This window comes from Brassica napus, chromosome C3 (genome assembly GCF_020379485.1).
Source record: "Brassica napus cultivar Da-Ae chromosome C3, Da-Ae, whole genome shotgun sequence".
Classification (NCBI taxonomy): Eukaryota; Viridiplantae; Streptophyta; class Magnoliopsida; order Brassicales; family Brassicaceae; genus Brassica; species Brassica napus.
The window spans coordinates 32,755,404-32,776,237 of NC_063446.1; the positions used below are offsets into that span (position 1 = coordinate 32,755,404).

A 20,834-nucleotide genomic window follows, 5' to 3' on the forward strand; every position below is an offset into this window, starting at 1 on the left:
TTTAAGACTAAATACTTAAATTTACATAAAAAATTCAATTTAAATATTTAGATGGAGAAAAATATATATATTTTTAGTATTTTGAACATATTTTGTTCTTTTAGATATTTTCATATATATATTAATGAATATCTAGTAGATATAAAATTTTAAAATAACTAATATATTTAAGTATATAACTGTGTTTTAGATTATTTCGGTATCTAAAATATTTAAGTCTTGATCAAATCCGGGTCTGGTTATCCGGATATTAAACTTCTAGATCCATTTGAGTAATTAATCAGTTTTAGTTAGTGTCTAGTATTACTTTCAAATCAAGTTCGGTTCTTCGGTTCCAAATATTTTACGAAGACTTACTTTCTTCTACAAATATAAAGAAAAATATATAAATGTAAAATTAATATGTTAGGCTTATTTTACATACATAATTATTAGACCATACTTTAAGAATACCAATAAAAATGTTTGGGCGTCGTGTCAATATTGTTGGACATATTAAAAAATTGACGTAGTCTATAACCAATAACGTGTACTTTCTTATAAAAGTTATTGGTAAATATGATAAAAACATGATACAATCGAATGAAAATGGTTAGAGTTGTGTCAAAAATAATGTGATATCTTCACTCGGTACATGAATTCTCTTTTTCAATTGATTTCGCGAATTTTCTTTTCTTTTAAAGCTTTTATGATTTTTGTTTTTTCCTAACAATCTGATTATGTTTCTAATTCTTAGTTTGATATGAAAACTTTGTAAGAAAAATAATATTTGACTAAAGTAAAGATCCAACTTTGTGTGTGACGTTTTTTACCCTAGTTTCTTTAATTCATAACCAATCATAATTATTTGTTGCTTTATATGCTTAAATCTCAATCATGACCAAGTTCGGCTAGATACAAAACTTTCATTTTTTTAAACATTTTCATTCCGGCATTTTTAGTTGATGTGAATCTTAATGATTTTGTAATTTATTTCTTTCAACAATGATATTATTCAGTACTTTCCCGGAGAGAACTTCAATTCACTGCTACAAAAGTTAAAAATATGAAAACTAAAAATGAACTTATTAAAAAAATTAGTGCGATAGAGTTAAAAAAATTATTGTGTGAACATATTAATTGATAAATGACTGTGAGACTGACACGTAAGCATTTTAAAATTAAAATGAATGTGAAGCTGACACGTGTCAATGTGTGTGTGAACACATTTATTGCAAATGATTCTGTTTTAATATATAAAAGATACTAATGGTGCCTCTAGTTAAACCGTACTTTCGTGTCCAGTTAGTGAAAGATTCAGGTCTACTAAGGGTATGACTTGTTCCCTCGCTACCAACCGCAAACGCAGCTTTTGCGGTTGGCAGTGGTTGTTGGTGTTTTGCAACAATCACTCAAACCGCTCTAAACCGCTTCAAACCGCTCTAAACCTCATAAATTCAAAAGCTGGTTTCAGCTAGCGTTTGCAGTTACGTGCGATTGCGGGAGGATAATTATTTTTCTTTTTTAAAAAAACAATATAAATACAAAAATAAAAATATTCAATATAAAATTTAAATTGGAATGATAAAAATACTAAAATATATGTATTGTATTTTAATTAATATTATAAATTTTAAAATTAAAATATTTTCTATATTTTAAAAAAAAATTAAAACTATAATTTTCTAAATATAATTTTTATATTTATTATAATATAATGATTTTTTCATATTTTTATAATTATATAAACAATAAATATTGTTAATTTATGTTTTAACCGCTGCTGCATTTGATAGTTAACCAGTCATAAATATCCCGCAAACACACAAATTTCTAACCGCATAACTAGTCTTATAAATTTTTTAAAACTGCTAGAAACCGCAATCACCCGCATCCACAAACTCCCGCAACTGCAAACCGCTGCGTTTGAACCAGTCAGACCCTCAATAGCGAAAAACTCTTGAGGTTAAATTCTTCTAATAGTTTTCTCAAATTTGAGTAAGGGCTAATTCTTCCAATAGTTAACCACGTCTTTTGCTTCAAACGATTGTTTTGTTTTTTTTTGCTAAGTCTTCAAACGATTGTTTTCGACACATAGTTACAGTTTGGTTACAATCAATTACAAACTGTCGCATATCAGAATTTCCTTAGAATATTTGTTTGATAGCGACCAAAAAAATATTGAAAATATTAATTGTTGATAACTTAAAACAAAAGAAAAAAGCCTAAACTCATGACCTTATTCCAATCTGATAACTAATAGATTAAAGGGAAAACTGTTTTTTTAGAGCAAAAAAATAGTAACTATGTCCCTTTAGACTAATCTATATTTTGTGTCATATTTTCTTATAATACCCTTTAATATTTATGAAAATAATTTTAATAAATAGTTTTACGAACAAAAAAAATTTGGAAAAATAGTAACATTTGTTAAAATATCTATATGAACTTAATGGTATATTTTCCAGTTATAAAAAAGTTAAAATTATAAATTTCAGATTATGTTCTAAAAAAAGTAGAAATGACATTCTACGAAGTAGAAAACGAAATCTACTTTTTTCATTGAATCTACAATGTTTAGAATACATGATCTACGTAAATAGGAGTATTCTACAAATATGTCGAATACACATTCCGTGCTTAACCTACCATTCTAAAATTCTTAGAAATCAAAATCTACACATTAATCTAATTCTAAAACATGTAGAAACCGACTTCTACAGATTTACTATAAATCTAAAACATGTAGAAATCAAATTCTAAACATTACTATAATTCTAAAAAACTGTAGAAACTGATTTCTACATATTAGTTGTATTCTACGGATAAGAAATCAGTTCCTAAAAATATGGAAACAAAATATTTGAGAATATTCACTTTTATATTTTTTTAAAAAATTGATTTTTTTTTTAAAAAAACAAAAACAAAAAAGGAACAAAAAAAAGCGACAAATCGATTTGAGAATATTCACTTTCATCCCAGAAAAAAATATGCTATTTTTAGAAATTCAAATTCAAAGGGGTGCTACTGGTTGTTGTCGATGGAACATTCTTGAAGAGGCGTGTCCTATTTTTAGAAATTCAAATTCCTATTTTTAGAAATTCAAATATTTGAGAATATTTGAGAATATTCACTTTCATCCCAGAGAAATCGAGTTTAAAGAGTTGAAATCATGCTTAGTCGGTTCAAATCAAGTGGGAATCAATCCAGATATAATCATACAAAACCAAAAAAATCGATTTGGGATTCTTTCCTCGGCACGGGATCGATCGATCTATTCTTACAGATCGGTCGATCTGTGTAAATCGACCTTCGCCGATCGAGTGATATGGACCAGGTCAATCAGTATATATTTCGCGTTTTTTTTGTTCTAAATAATGATCGGGATCGATCGATCCACTATAACTTGTAAAGTGGGATCGATCGATCCCCCTTGTCGAACTCAATATATATCTTTTTAAAAAATTACAATTTTAAGGACATTACTGCCATTTTGGAAAAAATTAGTCTAATAGGACATAAAGTAGTATAATTTAGTCTAAAGGGACATAGTTACCATTTTTTTGCTCTAAAAAACAGATTTCCCTAGATTAAAACACTAAAAACATTAACCGGGTATTAATCGTTCTCCTCGTCGTCTTCAGAATCAGAAAACGTTGCGTTGATCTCAAACACCGCCTGCGGCAATTTAGTAGGGACCTGCAATGGTGGCAAAGGTAGACAGCAATTTTCGACAAATATTTTGCGGCTAAAACAGTGACAAACCGAACACATCATCCTACGCACGTGCCTCCAAGCCCATATGTTGTTGTCGAAATTGTGTTCCCATCGATCGCACTCAAAGCAAAAGAAGTCGCGGTGAGCATCACAGTAGAGAAGCACATCTGTTGTTCCACACACACCACACTTCGATGGATCACTCGTTTTTTTGCAAACTGTCCTGCAAATTAGACTTCTTCTGAGTTGTTCTTTCTCTCCCAAGTTATTATTATTAGACATCTTTTTTCATTACCTCTCTCTCAAATCCCCCTCCGCTTATATATAATAATATATATATTATATGTATTTGTTCTTCTTGTAGATAAGCTTTTTAATTTGTATATATGGCTAGGATTTATCCCAAGCATATTATATGTATTTGTTCTTCTTGTAGATAAGCTTTTTAATTTGTATATATGGCTAGGATTTATCCCAAGCAGGATCGTGTAACAAAATTAAAGCAGAAAAGCAAAAAGAAAAACAAATATTGCCAACTAGTTTATTGTATTATTTAATTAATGAATATTGAAAAGAACAATATCAAAACGATATGAATTTATATAAGATTTTTATAAATATTGACCTTTATATTATTTTTTAGACTTTCAAACGGAAATTCATCTCTAATTTGTTAATTGTTTCAAGATATTTTGTCACTATTTTGCTAAATTGCATCAAAACCGCAGAAAGTCAAATATATAAAATCAATTAATATATAAAATCATAAAATTAAATAATTGTTAATAACACATATACTTGATCATTACAAAAAAAATATAATTTTACAAATTTGATTTTTTATAAACTTCAATATCGTACAAGAAGTATAGTCAGACATAAATTCTCATAATACAAGTAAAATTATAACCATAGAATTTTAACTTAAAATACAGATTTAGCGATTTTAACACTGAAAAAATACTTTATGATCTGGCTAAAAGAGATACATGCTTTTTTTTGAAAATCTTAGAATACTAAAAATTCTTGAGCAAGAGCATTGAGGCTATCCACATCGTCAAATTAAATCAGCCACTTAGGGCATCATTAACGCAGTCTCTTGAGGCTGTCTCTTAATATTATTAGGATTAAAAGAAAAAGAAAATTGCCTATTATTAGAAGGAACGTTCCTTAATTGAGGACAGTAAGGGACGTATCTTATGAGACACGTGTCTCTTCTTCTCTCCACATCTCTTTCTCTCTAGACGGAAAATTGGACAGTACTTCTCCCACGGCAATCACTCCGGCCACCACCACTTCCCTCCCTTTCCCAGTTCCCTCTATTAGTCGCCACTGCTAATGAAAGCTTTACTAATCAATCGCTAGGAGGAGAAACTGTTTTCCTTCTGGAGATATCGGCGGCAATAATGATAATGGAAACGGCTCCGGCGGAGACAATGGTTGGTGGTTTAACGGCGGTGATAAGTCTGATGACTCTTCTTCTCACCCTTTTTAGATTTCTCTGCTTGCTGTTCTTGATCTTGTCCTGCTTCTTTCAATTACGATCAACTCTGATGACTCTTCTTACCACGCTTGATTGAATTGGGTTTTCAGTTTTAATGGAATTTAAGTTTCTGGATTTGATTGTTTGTCCATAAAGTTTTGATCTTTGATTATATCTCTTCTTGGGTTTTGCTTCTATAAATCTCTGTTCTTGCCTTGTTCCATATGATGAAAACGAATCTGTTCATGTTCATAACAGTATGAAAACTAAGTCCAGTGACTTCTTACAGGCCATGTTCATAACAGTATGTAGTTAACTAAAAAGCTGATGCACCAATGTGTCTGAGAACTGATTGGTATTGACTTATTATGTACAGGTGAGATGAAGCTGAGGCCTTGAGTGATGCGATTGAAGAGTTTTCAATGGTTTCTAAGGAGGTTGTTAGGATCAAAGACATCTTGCTCGACAAAGACAGCGAGGTTTGTTTTTGATCTTTTAAATTTCTTTAAAATTGTAATCTTTGATCATGGAAGCTTGATTTTTTTACGACAAAATCTACTTCATCACTGCTTGGTTTTGAAATTAAAAGTGAACTTGGAGATTTTATTGATTAGTAAGCTAGAATGTCGTTCATGGAATAGGGGGCTGAAACTCTAAGATGTCAATCTTTTGTATGTAATGGGATTAAAGCTCGGTTTTGTATGATAAAGATGAAAACTTTGACATACTATTGAAGGAATGAATTGTTACTCGTCTCTTTACGCGTATTTTTGTTGAGATATATGATTGGTCTTGGATTCTGTACGTGCTTGTGTTATGTCTTAAAGCTTTGCTTGTCTGACTTGTGTTCTTCTACTCAATGCGATAGGATTTGTTCTTTTTGTCACACCTTAAGAAGAATCATCTCATGGAATGTTATTCCCTAACAATATTTTGCCTACTGAATTGTGCAGCTTTCGGTGAGAAACTGTTTCATGAGGATCAGTGGTGAGGTACGTGCAGTTATACTTGTTTGTGAATCTGTTTTCTTTTTCTGTTTCTCTTAGAGAATGATCATGGGAAGAAATGTTCTCATCTTCTATATTCACAAAATAATCAAAAACATTCTCTATATTTTTTTTTAAAAAAACTCTTTGTTTAAGAGACTTGCAATGGAGGACAAAAAGGTTGAAAGTTTTTAACAAAGTCTCTTAACCAAATTTACTTCTTAAATACTTTTAAAAATTAATTAAGAGACCCTTAATGATGCTCTTAAAATATGAGTTTGTGTCATGTCAACTCTCCGTAATTATAATCACAGGCCACATCATCTCATAAATTCATGTTTTTCATTCCTTCAGCTTCCTCCTCCCAACGTAAGCATTTATCGCACACACAAAACTGATTCGGTTTCTTCTCACATTTGGTATTTATATGAGTCATAGTCCTGTCTTAACCCTAATCCTATGAGAAGCCTTCCTCTCCCCGAGACAGCCAAACATACTTAACATGCAAGAAATTTCTCTTCAACTCCTCTCAACTTAACGCTATAAATCTCAGATGGCCTCCTCGCTTCTCTCAAACTCCACCGAGACCCTATACAAAAATTCAGATTTATGGGTTCAGTGTGTTGATTACGCAGACCGAGCAGGAAGGAACCCGTGAGAATCATCCAATTAGTAGTATGCTGAGGATGGTTAAAGAGAAACTCCATGATGTTATCGGACTGGATCTCTCCCATCCTCCCTCCATTGTATGAATCTCTTTCTGACAGTTTATTGTGATGTAAATAGTTTTCTCATTTTTTAATGTAGGGTTCTAATCCAGCAATCCTGCTTAGTTCATGGGATGACGTCATTTTGTTAGTTGTTTGCTCTTCCAAGTTCATTTTTTTAATGCTTCTCTAACAGTACCCTTTCTGAATGCATTTGATTATCTCTTTCTGGCTAACACCACCTCCATCGGTGTGTCTTAAATGAGGTTCTAAGGAAAAAAGAAAAAAAAAATAAATGAAAAAGGAATAAAAATCAGAGAACCGGTGTTAAACGTGGGATTTTTACGATTGGTAAGAGCCCTTACGTGTCATTATCTTAATGGATCTCCCATTTATCTCTCTCTCTTTCGTCGGAGTCTCTTGCCGAAATCAGTTTGGTCTCTTCCTCGACTTTCTCTCTTCCTCCTCCAATCTGGATCAATCGACTTTCTCTCTCGATTCTGTCTCAATCCAATCTTTGTCGGCTATCCAATCACGATCACTCCATCTTCTCTGTCTGGATTCAAAGACGATTTTGGTTTGTTTCACCCATAAAAACGATTCAAAGACGATCCAGTTTGTTTATGGTTTTGTTCTTCACCTCTCCGGTTAGTCTCTGTTTAGCCGATTTGATCTCTTTTCATACTTAATTTGTATTGAACTTATTAATCTGTTTTTCTCTGGATTGTAAGATGTTTCCTCTGCGTTAGCTTAGTGTTGCATTAGAGGCTAGTATTCTTGTTTACATAGATTATAGTTGAATATGATGATTAGCTCTTTCTTGGTGTTCTATTTTTTATGGGGTGTATGGTGCAAGTGACTATAAAAAGACAGGGACACCAGATTCTCCTTAGCGAGAAGTAGAATGATGACTATTGTCTAAATGGGAATCTCTCTGATGCACTTCCCAAAATCTAAAAGTTTGTTTGTAAAGATTTGTTTTTTTTATACTCAAATTGTTTTTGAAGCTTTGTTTTAATGGCTTCTTCCCAATGTTGTTATGTCTTTTTGAAGCTTTTTTTTTTCACTGAGCCGGTGTACCATGAATGGGGGTTCTGGAGAAGATTCGGTTACCAGTACATGGCCGGTTTCACGGCTCGTTGGAAGTGCTACTTCATATGGTCGATCTCAGAGGCTTCCATCATCATCTCCGGTTTGGGTTTCAGTGGCTGGACCGACGAGAACACTCAAACAAAGGCGAAATGGGACCTTGCAAAGAACGTTGATATACTAGGTGTGCTAAGAGTGCAGTTCAGATTCCTCTTGTGTGGAACATACAAGTCAGCACTTGGCTCCGTCACTGTGAGTAGTTGAGGATGAGATTCTTTGAGATTGCCATTATCGCATTTCAACGGTGTTTCTTGGTGTTTAAATTGCAGATGTGTATGAAAGAATTGTGAAGCATGGGAAGAAAGCTGGTTTCTTCCAGTTGCTAGCTACTCAAACCGTTAGTGCCGTGTGGCATGTGAGTGCTCCGTTCTTCCATAATGATTCAATCTTTTTTTTGTTATGTAATCAAAATCTCTATTTGTTTTTCTTTGCAGGGACTGTATCCTGGCTACATTATATGCTTTGTTCAATCAGCATTGATGATCGATGGTTCAAAAGGTATGATGCTTCACTCGCCTTTTAACTTTCATTCACGTTTTTATCAATATCTTAAAACATGTTTCACTTTTTGTTTCTCTTCCCATTTCACCTAAAAGAACAAGATTTTTTTTCTCTTCCTATTTCTCTTCTAAATGGCTTCTTCCCAATATTGTTATGTCTTTTTTATTTAAATTTTTATGTTCTTTCATGTTATAAAATCCAATCATTCAATTTTAGAAAAAAAAAAATTTAAGAACCTCAATGAGTTTCTCCCATTGGACAATGAGAAATTAAATTATAGTAACAAAGGTTCTAAACCTTTCAAATCACTAAATTAATTACTAAATTATTGATTAGAACCCATTATGGGTTCTTACCAATGGACTTGCTCTAGTGAGCCAAATATAATAGTTATGACAACTATTCCACCCAGAAACATGATGATGCTAGACAGTTTATGAAGTTTCTCCTCCCTGATCTTGGAATAAGTAACATGTTCTGAGAGAGCCAGCGTTTATTGCTGTCTGTTCACCATTTGCAATTTACCTTCTTATTAAGTTTGCTCATGTCGCAGAACTTTGTGAGAGATCATACGTGCTTATATCCATATCTATGTGCCTGATCACCCAACATACAAAGCTGTTAAGAAAAATTGTGTATGGTATTCTCATACCCTTTTATTACTTTTTAAACAAAGACGTCTTCTCATCCGCTTCTCATTTTGGTTGGCATAACTTTCATATTCATCTAAATGCTTATGCTTTCAAACAATTTTCCAGGACACAGTAATTGACACGTTTTTCTTGGCTTACATCACTGGATGGTGGAGAAAGCAAATTGGATCAGGAATCAACCACGTATGCGGGTGCTTTTGATTGATTTGCAGTTATTGGAAGTTGGTCTTTTGTCTTCGTTCCTTTATGTTTTTCTCATGCGTTACCACTAATACTATTTATATTTATGTTCTCCAGCTTAATTTTAGGCACATATTTCCAAATTTAAATGAATTCTGGTGAGAGAGTATTGTTCTGAATATCTTGATATGCAATTGATTTGGCATGATCCCTGAAAAACCTTGTCATCCTATGTCTTAAATCTAAGTTGCTACATAGAATTGAGTTATATCTTATACTTTTTAATGTAGGGATTTGGGCTGGCATGTATAGAGTACGCCACTTTGATGGTCAAACATACGAATTTGTGTTCACACATGACCTAGCTATCGTATGTTTGATGCGAATATTGAGCTTTTTTTAGATGGAAAGGGCATTGGCGCAGTTCACGCCAACTCATTGAGACAAAGACGAGTGGAATCCACTGCAAGGCGCTTGGCGTTTTATTCAAGGTAGCACTCTTTGGATCATCTTCTTGACATTGGAGTTGAATACAATCTTGCTCAAGTTTAACATGTGCTTCCCTTCTTGAAAACAAATGAGTCTCTTTTGTGGTGGCACGTAGTGGAAGCAACAACACAGGAATACAATTCATATCTCCAAGACCAGTATAGATATTAGCCAGTGTGGTGTTGGTTGAGATATGGTTTTAGCAAGAATGCAGTGAGTAACATAACTCAAAGACTGAGGCACGGGGACTCCAAACAATGTGGGATGGAACTTGGGAAAGATGCACGTGGCTTAATTCATCAAACACTGTGACGGTTGTGGTCATCTGCTTCTCCTCAGTTCCGACAGACCTCAATAACCGCAGAGGATGGTGAAAGTTCTGTGTTTCTGATGAAGCTCGAGCTCAGTTACGAGCGATGCTTGAAGGGGCTGAAACCAGTCTTTTTGGCAGTATATATAAAGAGGGGTATCGACATATCGAGACGGAGTGGTGAACCGAGGCGGGATATTGGAAATATGATGAAGTCTGGAGAATGTTGTTCAACTGGTGAACTGAGATTTGAGAGGGTTGGTGGATGTAAGATAAAGCTCGGTAAATGTAAAACAAGATTCTAATGATTTTAATACACTTACACATTATTTTTACAACAATCATATATAGTTTATAGTATGTGCTTTCTAGGATCAACCACTAGCGTGTTCAACTGTGTGCCTCTCCTTTCAGTTTATAAGTAGTATGCGTTGGCTAATTAAAACAGTTTATGGCTTATCTTAATAAGGCAAAAAAAAAAACAGTATGAATCTATTATCATTATACTGCAATATGTAATGTTTAGAGATATTAGTTTAATTTTATGTTTCGCTTTACCTGATTAGGAATTAATATCCTATAATTAAAAAATACTACAAACATTTACGGAACTATTTTATTTTATTGTAATTTTTTTATTATAATTACAAAATACTACACCCTATAATTATAAACTTTTCTATTTTATTGTGATTTAGAGTTATTACCCTAAACAAAATTAATAACATCTTATATTATCACTTAGCTTCTAACTGTTATAGTTATTTGGTTAGGAAGATTACAATGACTAGCTAGCTAACAAAACCTTCATAAAACTAATATATACTGTTTAGAATAAGATGATTTAAATATATTTCTTTCTTTTTCTTACCAAAAGAGAAGTCAATCTTCTAGAAATATCAAAACTATTATTATAATTGGCTTTTATACCAAAAGAGAAGTCAATCTTCTAGAAATATCAAAACTATTATTATAATTGGCTTTTATATATCGTAAATGAGAAAACATAATTTCAATTGACAGAAATAAAATACAAAACATTCACAGATTTTCAAATTTTGAATGATTTAAATAAAATATTATTTGCATGGAAAACATATATAATCTTACATTTATATAAAAAAAAATTGATGACAAAAAAAAAATATATATATATATAAATTTTTTGTTTACATAAATGGAATTCCTACATCCACAACTATTTTGATTAATGTTCTCATAAATTTTGATTTCTATTAGTCTCTATCAACATTGTTGGAAAAGATTAAAATGTAAATCTACAACTGTAAAAGAGTTAAAATAAGGGAAATTATATAAATACCTTAAGTAAACTTTGTTAAGTTTTTAATCCTCAAATTATTTTCAACCAAGTTTAATATTTCAATTAATTTTTTTGTGCATTTTAATTCACTAACTTTAAAATTATGTCCACTTTAATATTCAAAATATGCTCATTTTAATCATAAGTATTAAAAAATTAAAAACAAATTAAAAACAAATCCTACAAAATTCAAAACCAGATCTTTTAAAAAATTAATTTTATGTTAATTTATAGGAAAATAAACTAAATTGTGGATAACATTAAATTTTTAATTTTATTTAATATGAACTTTAATTTTTTTTTCTGAAACTTAAAACTAATTCATTTAATTTCCAATCAAATTAAGTTTTTTAAAATTTCTTAAATTCATCCAAAATTTAGTTGATTTTTTATTGCTAAAATTTAAAATAGAAATTTTTTAAGATTTGGATTGAATTTAGAAAATTTTATACATTTTGTTTGAAAATTATTAATATTTTTTTATTGAAGTAAACATAGTTTGGATATTAAAATGAGCACAATATTAATAATTAATGGATATATATGAACAAAGAAATTATTTGAAGTATTAAACTTATATCAAAAAGTTTAGATATTAAATAAATTAACGAAATTTAGTTGAAATATTTTATAAAATTTTCCATTAAAATAATTTTTATGTAAATTCTTTACCACAAAATAATTGACTATATTTTTTTGTCTCTGAGAACACAAAACCCTTTTCTTAGCAACAACAGAACACAAAACCTAAAGATACAAATACATGAAGGTCACTAAGAAAATCAAATTATGACTTTTAATTTATTACTTTTAAACATAATTGTCTTACATATATTATATATGTACCTGTTTAATTTGATCAATTAAACCAAATCCACGCGTAGCGCGTTAAAAAACCTCGTCTTATATAATATTATTTTTGAAAGTCAGTAAATGATAAACTTGGTGATATGTTATTTATACTTATGGTGAAATAAATTTAATCTAAATCATTCATGGAAATTGTGCCTTAAGCACATTCAACGTCTAGAGTCAATTGATAAATAAAATTAACAACGTCGTCTTTGATAATGATCAAATGAAATCAACAAAAGATTCATGTCAAACAATATGCTTAAATAACCCTCATTGACCCAAAAACAAAACCCTAAAGCTATTTTCATCCAAGTGTTATAATAAAGAACAAAACCTTAACTAGGACAGAGTATTAATCTTCATCGGAATCAAGAAGATCGCTTGGCTCATCGATTTCAACTTCGGCTTGTGGTACTTCAATTGGGATGGTCAACTCTGGTAAAGTGTAGCGGAAATTTTCGACCAATAAAGTGCGATTGAAACACTGGCAAACCGTACAAAGCATGCGGCGCACGTGCCTCCAAGACCAATAGTTAGAGAAGGAGTGTTCCCTTATGTCGCATCCTTGGCAGAAGAACTTGGCGTCCGCGGCACAGTAGACAAGCACATCTGTTATTCCACATATAGAACACCGAGTCCGGTAAGTCGGTTCCTCGCAGAATGTTCTGCAGTCTCCTCTTCTCTTTCTGCTTCTTCTTATTTTCTCTTCTTCCACGTTACTACTGCACATCTTAAGCTCTCCTCGCACCCCTATAGATATATATTTTTTTGTCAAAGGGTGGTTTAATTATATATATATATATATATATATTGTTGTGACTTTATATGGTTATTCTCTGTAGATAAGTACTCTTTTAATTTGTATATATGGCTAGGATTTGTTCTTATTGTGGGTCACACCAGCTTATCTATACTCATTAGTCTATTTTGGTATTGTTATAAACCAAATGATGATCGACCATGGACCAGCCCGTACTGCAGGCTCAATCCGGAACATGATAAAGACAACCAGAGACTATGTGTTTATCTAGTATATATTCTATGTATATCTGTAACATAGTGTTTATCATTATCCTTATCTTGTTAGGATAAACATGACCTTATGACGGTCTAATACCTTGTATATATATGGACCTTCTGGTCGACAGTAATAATAACAGAAGTATTTCCCCAACACTTCATTTACAATACGTTATCAGCACGACGTTGCTCTCATAAACCCTAACCCTAAAAACCAGAAATAAATCTGAGCAGTAAAAACCCTAATTCCTGACAAACTTCAAACACCTCTATCCCTCAACTCCGGTGGATCCAGACGACGAGCCAGATACCAAATTAAAGCTCTTGACGAGACGAAGCCAACGCCGCTAACCCCGCATCAATCGGAGTTCGGACGCGCCCCCACGCTCAGCTACAATACAGGCGGAAAATTTGTTCCAGAAACCAAAATCTCTCTCAACCATATACCAGTCTCCTATTCCAACAAGCAGCAACAAAAACAATAATTCCGAGCAATCCATCAGCTAACCAGGAAGATCTCTAACTGATAGACCGATCAACCCATCAAAAGTTTTCTAGTATCATCGAAAACTCATCTAAAACCCATAAAGTATTAAATACCCCCATCCGCAGCCATGTAGCTATATTTAGCAACATGTCTCTGCAAATAAAATAAAACTAGAAACCATAAACTCTTTAAAATCTCGAACCTGAACTTGTTTTGAACCTGTTCTTAATCTGAAACTGATTTTAAAATTGTTTAAAACTTTTCTTGATGATAATTTCACATTAGAACTGTTTAGGATTGAAAGTTAAACAATTTTTTTAAAAAAATCTGACTGCTATATGTTGAAAGAAACCGACTGTTACTTGCTTAAACTTATCATTATTGTCCTGTTTAATGTTCTTATCTGATCTGAATCAACTAGAACTGTTAAGGACTGCATGTTACATAATTTTTTTTTTTTTGAAAATCTGATCATGGTTTCATAAATTAATCCGAGGTTGTACCTCCTGTTCTTGTCTGAGAAATTTGTTTTTCTGATGATTGATAACGACTAGAACTTGATTAGGATTGAAAAAAATATTTTTTTAATATTTAAAATCGAAATATCAGAGATATATCTGAGAAAATATATTTATTTTTAAATCGAAAAGTATATAATAAATTGCTTGAATAAATCAAATCTTCCTGATTTATTTTTTTTAAGTCACAATAATTTCTGATTTGATTATTTTTCGAAAAAAAATAAAAATAAATATATGGTATATTTTTCGAAAACCCTAACCTGATTTCATGATTGAATTGGTTTGCTTGATTGCATATTGTTTGCATACTAATATTGCATACTGAACATGAAATCTCGACTGTTAGGGATATAGATCATTCATAGTTTTCAAGCAATCTGATTTGAACTGAAAAAAAAAAAATCATTATACTAAATGATCCGATCCAATGGGATGGAGAAAATATGGAACATTTTCCTGATCATCTAAGATAGAATCCCTAAAGGCCTTGAAACCTTGTGTTTGAAATAAGAGGACCTTAAATCTGAAAAATACATTGATCCACACCTTAAACCGTATGGTTTTAAGAAAATGCATCATTTAGAAATTTTTTTTCTTTTGGTCCGTGTGTGGCATTGATATGAAGCATGAAAAATTTCAAAAAGATTACTTGATTAAGACCTGTTTTGAATAATGATTTCAGATGTCGAGTTACATACCCTCAGATTACAAAGCCCTTAATCTCTCTGGAGATAATTATCTTGATTGGGCTATAAACACTTCAGCCGTCTTGAAGTCTCGAGGACTTGGGAAGTGCATCAAGTATGGTAATGACACCCTTGCGTGTGAAAGACACAGAGCCATAATGATTATGCGACACCATCTCTGTGAGGACCTAAGAGACGAGTTTGGATATGTTAATGATCCTCATAATCTCTGGTCATTTTTGAATTCTAGATTCTGTGAGCCATTGTTGCATGAATCCAAGAAAAAATGGGAAGCTCTAAGGTTCCAGGATTATGAATCCGTGGACAATTATCACTCTGATCTTATGAGAATCACCTATAGTCTTAGACTATGTGGTGAATTGGTAACAAACGAGGATTTGTTAAACAAAACTCGTGACACATTCCATTCAGAGGAAGTGTTGTTATCACATCAGGCCAAAGGTTTCACCACTTATTATGACCTGTTCTCATATTTATTAGACATTGAGCAAAAGAAGCAGAAAAGGATGGATAACATCAGACGGTTTAATGACATCATGGAGATATATTATGAAGTACTAGACAGTGAGATGAAAATCCCTGAAGCTAATAAAGCCACATTTGATAAGAAGAGATCTGAGGAGGATTCCGAATGGACACTCATGGACCATGAGGTCGGATTATACATTGAATAATTTTCCGACATTCTGATTTTATGTTTTCATATCTGATTTGATTTATTTGTTATTCATTTCAAGTTTGATTTTGTCTGGATATTTACTAAAGAAATAATGGTGTAGTAAGCAGCAAATGGATCACTAGATAAATGTATCAACGTACCATAGAAATATGGAAAGAAATTCTCATAGAACAAGCTTTGTTCCTAAGTTGTTTATGGATTGTAATATACAGCAGCTGTAAGTAATATGAAAAGCTAAGTATTTACTTAGTGCAATCAGTCCATACAGAAAATATTATAATTCCTTGTGATCATAATAAAGACCAACTGAGAGAAAATGTTTAATGGTTCAAAGGTTCAATAATACAAGTTATCGATTGATTAAACAGACTATGTTTTACATATGGAAAGTCTGTAGAAAAATCATAGCCGTGTGTGTGTGTGTATGATTAAGTCAGCACGTCTAAGTGAGAACCATAAATCAGGATAGTGACCAGAAGGATGTCTGGTCGTGGCTTAATGATTATAAGCATTGCTAAAGCAAGAAAAGATCGATAACCATGTACAAATGACATGAGTGTATGACTGCCAATTCATTGTGTGATGAGTTTCATTGCAGCAAATAATTATTGATGGTATGACCTTAGACACTCATGATTATGAACGAATATAGACAAGGTCTATAGCTCAACATGGATCGACAAAAGAAAATAAAGAATGATTGGTTACAATGGATAAAACCATTGGCACATACGAAGAGATATAAGTCCGAATGAACGAAAGATATGAAGTAAAATTGTTCGTATGTGTTCTGGGTCTATGACTCAATATATATTGAATGTCCACGTTTTGGGAAAGCCATATAACCAAAGAGAATCCATGGGACATGAAAAAGGACTTGCAAGTAAAGTTTTATTGCAGATTATAAAGTCCATCCGAGCACCGTTTGAAGCACCATCAGTTCAACCAAGACATGGAGTGATCAGCAGCAAAGATGTACATCCTGACCACATCTTAATGGAGTTCCAAAAGACATACCAACGTCCAAGACTTACAAGTTCATTCAAGGAGAATCCAGCTGATCATCTTCACCATGTCATAGGCAACTTCAACGTTCAAGAAGACTCGGATACCAGATGGGAATGCATCTACTACAGTGATGCATTCATCTGGGGGAGTTCATGTGTTGTACTCTTTTTCCTGTCCTTGGTTTCCCATTTTGCCACATTGGTTTTGGGGGTTTTCAGGAGAGGTTTTAATGAGGCAACATTAAGCATGCAACGAACCTGTACCGGATGTGTCGAGCAACGGGGAGTGTTATAAACCAAATGATGATCGACCATGGACCAGCCCGTACTGCAGGCCCAATCCGAGACATGATAAAGACAACCAGAGACTATGTGTTTATCTAGTATATATTCTATGTATATCTGTAACATAGTGTTTATCCTTATCCTTATCTTGTTATGATAAACATGACCTTATGACGGTGTAATACCTTGTATATATATGGACCTTCTGGTCGACAGTAATAATAACAGAAGTATTTCCCAGCACTTCATTTACAACATGTATTCTATTTTTAATTTTTAAAATCTGGTAATACGCGTGAATTTTTATAAGTTATTTTGTAGAAATTCTATAATTTATTATTACATCCAATATGTTATAGATGATATATATTAAAGTACATTAAAATTAATTTCTTAGAAGGATGCTTCTGTTTGATTGGAGGTTTGTAAATGTTGGTGGCCATGCGTTTCTATTCCACTAATACTTGATGACTGCAAAAAATTATAAAGCTTAAATTATTATAATATAGGGGAACTTTAAAAAAAAGAGTGAGACTCAGCTACCAGCAATGGGGAGGCACGAGCAAAAAAGTTATGTCAACTTCCCCTTTTCTCTAAGTGGAGGCAAAAGAAGAAAGAAACGCATACGACCATGATTAATCCGGGTTTTTAGGGTGGGATTCTTAGTTTCGGTTAAGAACCATTTCTTAGCTTTTAACTAAGAAAAGCTAAGAACTGGTTCTTAAATAAAAGATATAAGTGTAAGCTCAAGAAAAGGAGCTTGTCGGATCATGTAACATAGGATGTGTTACACGAGTTGAAGGATGTGTAACTTGCTGTTACAAGTCAGTTATGAGACGATGACGTGTCGGCATCTCATTACTTCCAGGATATTACTTTGGCGTGAAGCAAAGAAGATCCGGAAGATTTGGGCTTATCATAATATTAGGAAAATAGGATATTATGTTAAGGGTATTTAACCTTATTACCTCGGCTAGATTTAGGTTAACATTTAAGAGATTAAGTGGCTAGAGCAAAAGGGTTGTTCTTGTCAGCATTAGGAAGACGAGTGATCTGTTAGTGCAGCTCGTGCTTCTATTTCGAGAGATTAGAAATTGGTCAGTCTCTTGTCGTGTATGACTGAGAGTAATTCGGATTAAACAGATCTAGGGAGATTGTTTAACAGATTTCTAATATACAAGAAAGCGTTCTTGGTATCTCATATTTTAGTTCATGTTTCTGGTAGCCTCTGAACTTTCATTTGGTATCAGAGCAGGAAACCTCTGTGGTATCATATACTACTAACATGTTGAGATCCTGCGGATTTCATGGACACCATAAAGGAACTATTCAGAATTCAGAAACCTATCATGCTGGACAGTGGTAACTTCGGTCATTGGAAGGCAAGAATGCGGCAGTTGATCAGAGGAATTGACGAGGATGCATGGACTGCAGTGGAAGAAGGCTGGTATGTTCCTACGATGATGACTGATGACAAAACACTGGCTCCAAAGCCAAAAGATAGGTGGACTGATCAAGAGAAGGAAACATCAAAGTTCAACTCAAAAGCACTTACGGCGATCTTCTCTGCAGTTGATATGGACCAGTTCAAAATCATTCAAGGGTGTGAGTCTGCTAAAGAGGCATGGGATATTTTGGTCAATCACTTCGAAGGAAACACGAGCGTGCGAAGAACAAGGATTGATCACTTAGCTTCAAAGTTTGAGAATCTTCGGATGGGTGATGATGAACCAATTGACGGATTCATTTCAAAGATCAGTGTGCTAGCTAGTGAAGCCTCAGTTCTTGGAAAGAAATATGATGAGAAGGATTTAGTGAAGAAGCTGTTAAGGTGTCTTCCGCCACGGTTTGAAGCATACAAGGCAGTACTGGATATAACTGTTAACACTGATGAGATGAAATTTGATCAATTGTCAGAAATCTTGAAGGTTCATGATCTGGAGAAGACTGATCGAACTGCAAACTCTCAAAAGAGCATCGCATTTACAGCTAACTCTAAAGAACAGGACCGTGTCGCGAAAATTGAAGAGAACTTGGGATTAATGGCTCGAAACTTCAATAAGTTCATCAAGCAAATGGAGAAAGGAGGAAATCGATCCAATTCACGGTTTCAGAGGAATGAATCAGATCGTGGTAACTCACAACACACTAGGCAAGACTCAAAGAACTCTAAGAAAAAGGAGTTACAATGTCACGAATGTGAGGGATATGGGCATTATCACAGCGAGTGTCCTCTAGCTAAACGAAAAGAGCTAAAATGCATTGATAGCAAGGGGTTTGGTCACACTCGAAGTGAATGTCCCAACAATCTAAAAAAGGACAAATCACTCATGTACTTCAGTGATACAGACTCTGAAAGTGACATCGATGGAGAGGAGCTACATCTAAACTTTATGGCGCTTATCTGTGAGGAAGGAGATCCGAAACTGGATTCAGCTGTGGAAGAGGATGATGATGATTTCAACAACGATCTTGAAACAGAATACAAGTCTCTATTCGATAAATTTGCTGAGCTTAGTCATGAGAACCTGCAACTGCTGAAGGATAAGGCTATGCTAAAAGCTCAAGTGAACATCTTGGAACTGGAAAAATCTTTGAATCAGATTACAGAATTATCAATCATGAAAGATTCAGATCAAGAGATGTTGTCACTGAAAAGGGCCATGACAGAACAAGAAATGGTGCATAAGCAGTTTGAGCTGAAGGTTAATCATCTGAGTGACCTACTAACCAAGGAGATGGATAAGAGCCAGTTACTTGAAAACCAACTTGCTGAAAATCTCAAGAAAGTAAGAATGCTCACTACCGGCACCACAACTCTGGATCATCTTCTCACGATTGGCCAATGTCCTAGCAGCAGTTGGGGACTAGGTTTTCAAGGTTCCACATCCAAATCGGCTGAAGAAACGGTATTTGTGAAGGAAAGCTCAAAAAGAAAAGAAATTCAAGTATCAGGAGAAGTTCAGATTGGTAATCTGAAAAATGAGAATTTAAAAAAGCTGATATCTTCTCAATTTGCATTGTTTTAACTATTCATTTTTGCACATGTTGATCATTTAGAATAGCATTTAGATATGTTTAGGTTGCATTGCATTACATATGTCCTTATTAGGTGATGGAGATTTCAAATGGTGACTTTGGAGCATCTAGAGATGGTTTGGAAGCAAAATTGGTGATTCTCGAAGAAGAGACGCAGAGGTTAAGTGTCCCAGCAGCCTTTTGGCCCATCGAGAAGCCGCTGCAAGCGCTGGAGAAACAGAGACAAAGTGTGGCAGCGGGCTTGTGCAGCGGTGTCCTGGAGCCGCTGGAGACGCTCGAGAGATGAAGACTCGAGAAATGGAGAGAAGTATGGGAGCGGCCTAACGCAGCGGTGAACCGAAGCCGCTGGAAAAATAGCTCATCCCCTGCTGCATTTGTACTTGTCGCAGCGGTGTGATGCAAGGAAGTGAAGAAGCCGCTGCGAGTGCCCCAGCGGCTAGGTGGAGCGGTTTCATGTGGCCGCTGCGAGTCAAGAAAGTCAACATGTGACCAGATAATTACCAATTTGTGTTTTGGTTAACCCAGGTTTGTTGGGTTAAACCAGGTTCGACTTTAAGCTACTATAAAGGTCCTTCAGACCTAATTGTAGGATCTTATCTTGTTTTCTATCTAATTACAAAAGAACTTTTAGGTGAAAGATCCTATCTTGATCATTTCTCTCTTGTGATTGCTTGATTATCTTGATCACTAATCATGATTAGCACCAAATTATCTTTGATTCTTGGGCTCATCATGGAGAGTAGTGAGTAGTCATCTTTG

General features: G+C 33.6%; 2 protein-coding genes, 1 long non-coding RNA gene and 1 other non-coding gene across 6 annotated transcripts; 3 read left to right on the forward strand and 1 right to left on the reverse strand.

The window, feature by feature from the left end:
- Nucleotides 1-7,192: 7,192 nt before the first annotated feature.
- Nucleotides 7,193-10,532, forward strand: LOC106416031. Of its 3 annotated transcripts, XR_001283076.3 has the most exons (7): nucleotides 7,194-7,519; nucleotides 7,926-8,213; nucleotides 8,291-8,376; nucleotides 8,456-8,519; nucleotides 9,076-9,157; nucleotides 9,281-9,396; nucleotides 9,646-10,532. It is a non-coding gene; the product is annotated as an uncharacterized LOC106416031 (long non-coding RNA). The 3 variants fall into 3 exon arrangements; XR_001283074.3 differs by having other exon boundaries at nucleotides 7,193-7,519; nucleotides 9,076-9,162; nucleotides 9,281-10,532; XR_001283073.3 differs by having other exon boundaries at nucleotides 7,215-7,519; nucleotides 9,281-10,532.
- Nucleotides 7,721-7,816, forward strand: LOC125584920. Its single transcript, XR_007321822.1, has one exon. It is a non-coding gene; the product is annotated as a small nucleolar RNA R44/J54/Z268 family (small nucleolar RNA).
- A 2,150-nt stretch (nucleotides 10,533-12,682) lies between the features above and the next one.
- LOC106413420 (B-box domain protein 31) lies at nucleotides 12,683-13,060 on the reverse strand. Its single transcript, XM_013854201.1, has one exon. The coding sequence runs from the start codon at nucleotides 13,058-13,060 to the stop codon at nucleotides 12,683-12,685; it is 378 nt and encodes a 125-aa protein (XP_013709655.1).
- A 1,980-nt stretch (nucleotides 13,061-15,040) lies between these two features.
- On the forward strand, nucleotides 15,041-15,739 carry LOC125583025. Its single transcript, XM_048749554.1, has one exon. It carries the CDS (start codon nucleotides 15,041-15,043, stop codon nucleotides 15,737-15,739), a length of 699 nt encoding a protein of 232 aa, XP_048605511.1.
- The last annotated feature ends 5,095 nt before the right edge of the window (nucleotides 15,740-20,834 follow it).